This window comes from Anopheles ziemanni, chromosome 3 (assembly GCF_943734765.1).
Source record: "Anopheles ziemanni chromosome 3, idAnoZiCoDA_A2_x.2, whole genome shotgun sequence".
Lineage (NCBI taxonomy): Eukaryota > Metazoa > Arthropoda > Insecta > Diptera > Culicidae > Anopheles > Anopheles ziemanni.
In genome coordinates this window covers 37,175,567-37,182,018 of record NC_080706.1, presented here as the reverse complement: position 1 = coordinate 37,182,018, position 6,452 = coordinate 37,175,567, and the positions used below count along the sequence as shown (strand labels likewise).

At 44.0% G+C, this 6,452-nt stretch overlaps 1 protein-coding gene across 1 annotated transcript in view; it reads right to left on the bottom strand.

The window, feature by feature from the left end:
- Window positions 1-238: 238 nt before the first annotated feature.
- LOC131290086 (acetylcholine receptor subunit alpha-like 2) overlaps window positions 239-6,452 on the bottom strand; it is a 41,926-nt gene continuing 35,712 nt past the window's right edge. Inside the window, exons 6-9 of the mRNA XM_058319471.1 lie at window positions 5,711-6,114; window positions 4,212-4,393; window positions 2,121-2,322; window positions 239-439 (exon numbers count right to left, since the gene is read on the bottom strand). Coding sequence (XP_058175454.1) covers window positions 239-439; window positions 2,121-2,322; window positions 4,212-4,393; window positions 5,711-6,114 — 989 coding nt within the window. The remainder of the gene's footprint in view (window positions 440-2,120; window positions 2,323-4,211; window positions 4,394-5,710; window positions 6,115-6,452) is intronic.

The following is a 6,452-nucleotide window of genomic DNA, read 5'->3' as shown; positions in this document are numbered from 1 at the left end:
CTTGGCTGGTTTGGGGTCGATTTTATGGCGGTAACTAAGCATTAAGGGAGCGAAAGAAGAATAAACACAGATAATGAAGAGATCCGCGAACCGGTGTCATTCGGTGGCCGGTACGGTACCATAACCCAACCACCGTCGTCATGGGGGGGCCTGGGATGGTTTCTATCGCCGTGGCACACTGGGTGTTTTGTTGGGTGGAAAAATTAAAACCAATCGTCCGCTAACCAAACGTCGGCCTTTAGGAGCGCGTATCCTTGACGGTAAGATTGAACAGCTTCTGGGCGATAATGGAGTACTCGATGTCAATCGGTTTGGTGTCGTCGTAGAGCGATGGGGCCTCGCACAGGATCGCAAATGTGCCGAATAACGATGCCAGCGTGAATAACCATAAAAACAAACGATCCAAAACCATCGCCACGAAGCCCCAGTCTTGATCTTCCTGCAGTTTTCCGGTTTTTTGGTATGCGGTTATGGGGCCCGGTTTTGATGTTTGTCGGAAGGGGGCCCAGTTTTTCCCAGTGCCATCGTCGTCGGGAAGTAGTTGGGAAAGGTTTTGTATTTTTTTTTCGTTCCATTCGTTAATGCGTTGGTTTTGCATTGTGTTGAGGGAAGATTGTTGGTTTTCGAACAGTGTTGTTTGTTGTCGTTTTTTTTTTTGGTTTAGTTTCGTTCGTTACAATACCGTCGTTCGAGACGGTGCGTGTGGGTGGTGTTGTGGTTAATGTCGGAGACGACAGTTTATGTTATTCACCACCCCACGACAACCCGCGTGACGGTGAGTTCCGGGTGCGGTTGGGTTTTATTTTATTTTCGGTGGTTTGTCGTTAGTTTTTTTTTTTGTTCGAGACCAACCGGCGCCGACCAACCGATTTCGGCGGCGGGACGATTTTCAATTCAAAAATTCCACATTTCCCGCACCGATCGAACGACAAGTTGGCGTGGGAGTTGCGTGCAAGGGAATAAATTTAATGGCCAAGAAAGCCGATAAGAATAGGCAGCGCGCGTGGACACAGAAGAAGGCATGGAAAGAAAAGAAAAACAATCATCATTAGCATCGGCTGGTGGCGTTCGTGCGCGGACATGAATCGGGTTGTTTGGGGTTCTGGTGCGGAAAACCAGGAAAATTTCTTTCATTGAGGGAGAGTGTGTGTGTGTGTGTGCGTGCGGGAACGCAACGCTGGAGTACCACCAAGGGATCGGAAACGGGCAGTGGAAAATTCAATGACAGTAACGATGGAGGCAGTAAATGAATGGGTGGATATAAATTTCCACGATAATGGACCTTTCCGAGGCCGTATCCGAAGGACGCTGTCCGGCCATACTACGTAGTGTTATTGGTCGCTTTTCGGATGAAAACAAACAGAGAAAAAAAATGAAGAAAACATCCAAGGGCTAAACCAGTTCGGAGGAGGGACGGCCAGGGAAAGGTGGGAGCTAAGGAGGGGAAAAACCGAATATCGAAATTGCGCAGACCATCGATAGGATCGGAAAGCTCGGATTAGCCGACTTAAACCGTGCACGGACATCAGTTCGAGGAGCCAGAAAACAAAAAAAGAAGGAAGGAAAAACGAATCGGTGAACCCCCCAAAACGAGTAAGGATTACTTTGCCCGAGAGTCCCGGTCTCGATGGATACGCTAACGGACAGCGGATGTGGAAGGGCTTTAGTCTTGCGGATGGTTTCCAGTGGGTTCGGGGCGACACTGCGGATTTGTCCGCATTCGTTCGGTATTTGGTGGTTTTTTTGTGTTCTCAATCACTCCGATGCTTGCCGGATACTGATTTTTTCGCAATTTATAACCACAATATGCTACTGTAATACTGGTGAATGATTTTCATTTCAACGTATCTTTACGGGTTTGAAGTATCGGACGGTTATTTAACTAGGGAGAAAAGGTTTAATAAAAGGATGGAACAGATAGCGGGTGTTGTTTTGATTTTAATTTTCTGAAACGATATTTTTCAACGAAACAGAATTTTAAAATTGACAATTGTGTGTTAAACGTGTTAAGCATTGTAGAAATTTGATAAACATTGAATGTCTAAATAATGATTGAAGTAAAAGTAACCAAATTCATGTGATATGGGTTAGATGGGGTTTAGGAAAACATGGGTACGTACCGCGTTGAATTCATCCTGCCGCTGCATGTGATGCTGTATGAACATCACATTGTGGATGGCTTTCTCCAGCTCGAACGGGTACTTCTTGCGCGTCCCCACGTCGCTGAGCGACTCGTCTAGGCCCGACATGACCGACGGCAGCCCATTGTAGCCGCCGAGCCCACTTAAGCCTCCGCCTAGGGCGCCCACCAGCCCGCTGAACCTGCAGCAGCGAAATAGAACGTGTTCCGCAGCGAACGCACGGAAGATTGAGATTGACTAATTAAAGGAAGCGAACTCGTGACGGTAGCGATTGAGCGACATGCGCCTTCGTTCCACGCTCGGTCGATCATAATCTCTTCATTTTCGCACGAGCAAGAAGAAAAGCCCCGACCCGATCCGGCAACCGTGGGACGGGGATCTTAAGCATCCGGCTCACGTGACCGGTTGTCTCGCGGGATAAAAAGAGTAATTGCATCCTACGTAGCGTGCTCGGTTCGACTAAGTCTTCGCCCCCCCCGCCGTGCAGTAACGGTTCGCATCCGTTCCCGCGCCAGGGATCACACATGTGCAGGCAATATCTCAATTTGATGCCTCGCCTCGCACGCCTCGCTCGGAATGGGAATGGGAAAATGATGGCAAGGATTAATTATCCCGTTCGGGGCAACCGTGCCGATACGTCGGTTGGTTTCGGAGTGTTCGTTGTCGTTGCGCTCTTTCGCCAGATGAACCGGAAAAAAGGCACTGAGTGTTTCTTGCATCGATCGAAGGCAGTGAAAAGGGCATCATATGTTTGCCCTGTCTGCCCTCACAATGGGCAGACGACAAACTGTCGTCCGCTATAGCACAAAACCAGTACAGAAGATAATCGATTGAAGTAAATTTTATGTTAAACTTCCATCAGTTTAGTACTTAGTAAAAATATTCCAATGGCCAGTCGGTAGTTAGCTTACACATAATATGCTGTTTGGCATGGTTTTCAGTTGTTGTGTGGCTTTCAAGTTCACCTGCTGATCCGTTTGGGATTAAAAAATTTTGTAGGAAGATGTAACTACTAGGAATAGATAATTGAGAGACAATCGGGGGTTATCAGGGTTCTGTTTACTGATGATATTTAATCGGTTCATCACCTCCAACGATCTTTGGGCATGATACTGTGGTCAGTATCAGTTCCGGAAGGCATTTCGTCGCTATCCATACGTCGGAAGACTAGAAATAAAGAACAGTAACATTGGAATTCCTTTCCCGCTGATTTCAAGTCACAATGTTACCTTCTAGGGGAAGTTAGGGTACCAAAAGGATTTATACATGTTGTTGCATTCTTCAAAAGGTGCATGGAGTAATAGTGTTTTGTCCCAGTCGTTGCCATTAAGCTTCAAATAAGTTACAACATACATGATGGTGATTCGAAAAGATGTTTTACCTTCCTCGATAAGCGACAGAATACTAATATATCCTTGCTAGCACAGTTTAGTGGACATGAAGTGTTTTACATCAAACATATTCACTCAACAATATGGAAGAGCGAACAAACCATAAGGTAAACCGTAGGTTTACTGTTTTGGCCATAAGGGGGCTTAAATGATAACGGTGTCAAACTTGTTCTGAACACAAAATAAATGCTACTCTTGATGATGTTTTCATACGAAAGTTGCTAGCGTTTTTCGTTTTTACATGAAAAATCGTTAAAACTTGCAATCTTTTTTAAATGCATACGTAATGTGCCCGTAAAAGCAATGTTTGTCTTACAAGTGGAATGTTTGTTTTAAAAGTGATAATAGAGGCAAAATTAGTTCATTCATGAATAAGATCAAACATACTTAAACGACTCTGAAATATGAACAGAACAATTCCACTTAGTCTTTTATAACGTAGCTGTAGAAGGAGAGAAAACTGCATTCTGCCAGCATTTGTATGAAGTGGCCTTTTTTCCATCTCTGCAAAGCTTCAGAGTTAAAATAACCGTAAGCAAGGCTAGCGCATCTAAAGCAATAATCCTATAGAAAAAAAGAAAAACAAACTGTTTCCAGCTGGCGCATTAGGCGGCACTGCAATCCTCTTTGCATTTACTCAACCGACGGTTGTACGGCAAAAGCCGTAAGGTATACGTACCGATTAGTGGCCGTCGTCGAGTGCAACCCGTTGCATCCGCCCGGGCGTCCCTGCATGTGCCGAATGGAGTCCGGGCTGGAGCCGCCCGAGTTCGGTTGCATCTGCGAGTGGGCGGCCAGGGCTGCACCGAACTTACTCTTGCTGATTTTTATCCCGTAGTTAATCTTGTTCGCTGCCAGCTCCTGGAGGGGTTGCAGAAAGAAGAACATCGTGAGGGTGGAATTACGTTGTGCGAGCATAAGATTAGCGGGCGCATATTAAATTTAAATATGCAACAAACATAGTGGAACAGGGAACATGTTTTCAATGGGGAACCACAGAACTGTGTACAAAGAGTGCTTCCCATTACTGTGGAACTATTTGTGTCGGAATATTAAGAAAAAAAAAACTTAGGTATTATGCCAAAGAAAACTCAGAAGAGAAATGAAATAGCATAAAGATAGTCATTATAAATCCCTATAATTATTCTTGAACTTTTTAACATCACATGGTAGTGTAAGATGATAATCCTATGAAAAACTACTATTGTGAACCCTTACATTTAGAGATAATGGAGAATCTTCTATTATTGGAAAACTAAATGTATCGCACATTGTGTATTTTCAGTATACCCTTCTTGTTCGGGAAGGAATATGTCATACAAAAAAATACAAACTTTCCATTTTCTTCTCTTTCTACAATGTCTGAAATCTTGTTTGTCACGGAAAATTATAGAACAAGTAATTGTGGAAACTATCAACCATTTACAACGCTTCACTCGTTACGCTTTAAGTACAAATTGAACTAGAATTATCAATAAAACATAACTAATATTTGGGGTTTTGTGATTGGTTGACTTCCGTGATTCAATAAATCTTTTAGGCTTTTGTAAGAGTTGAAAATTGATGAATAAATTTAAGATAAGCATGGAACGGAATCAAAATACGTAAGATTAAATACAAAACGTTATCCAAGCGAATGTATAACTGTTTTTCTCATCTACACCATTGCGTCAATAACCCAAAATTGTTCTCTAAGTTGATAAATAAGGTTAACAAAACTAAAGATTTGAACTACAATAACTCAAGAAAAATACCTGTGAAAAAAATCAAACAAAACTGAAAATATCACAAAATGTTCATCGTTGAAACTAAAATTAAATTTTTAATCGGAATTTTTAGGAATATTTTTTCACTGATTGTTTTTGTTCTGTATGATGAAAAATATACATACTCAAATGGTTGTTAAATATGGATGAAAAGAAACTATTTGTCGCTTCTAGAAGAAATTTTATACGAATTACAATAACGAACGAGACACGTTTTGTATGCTACCGACAAAATGATTGAATTCAACGTCGACATCAGAATATTTTAAAGGTGAAACATAAAGGAGAACTTGATGGAAAACGTGAATTATCATTAGCGACCATTCACGATCGCCATGCGCCAGGACATTGGTGGGCGGGGTGTGTCGGAAAGTAATTACGAGTGTAAGCGACCGGCTCGTCCCGGACCTACCTTCAGCAGGTCGTTCGGGACCCGCATCAGTAGCAGCTTGGGCAGGCGCAGTATGAAGAACTTCCGCACCCACGGCGCCATCTTGTGAGTGCTCGGCTTCCGGTAGTGTATGTTGAGGATGATGATGGTGATCACGACGCTCAGCCCGACCAGTATCATCGTGAAGAGCAGATACTTGCCGAGCAGGGGCAGCGCCAGCGAGGTCGACGGGATGATTTCCGATATCAGCAGGAAGAACATGGTCTGCGACAGCAGAATGCTGATGCATAATGCAATCTTCTCGCCCGAGTCGGCCGGCAGATAGAACACCAGCACCGACAGGTACGAGATGCCGACGCACGGAATGATCAGGTTCACTGTGTAGAACAGCGTCTTGCGCCGTAGGGTGATGTTGAAGAAAATATCTATAAAAAGGGTAAAAGAAGAAAAAGAGCTTGAGGAAAATGCGGACGGAAAATGAAGTGCCAAATGGATAGCAAAGGAATGGGGACCAGCCGATGGACAACGTTTATGTTGAAAGCGAACGACGGGGACACTGCTGCACAGCAGTTTCCCAGCAGGAACGGGACGGGGTTGAATGGAACGCTGGGGTGTTACTGGGCGGGGGTTGGGGATTTCACAATCGATGGTTATTGGATGCTACAGCGGAAGCACCGGCAGACAAAAGGAAAGAAAAAATGCAATGTGCAGCTGAATGCATTCGGTCGAGCGCAACAACGCTTTGGTGAAGAAAAGTGCACTC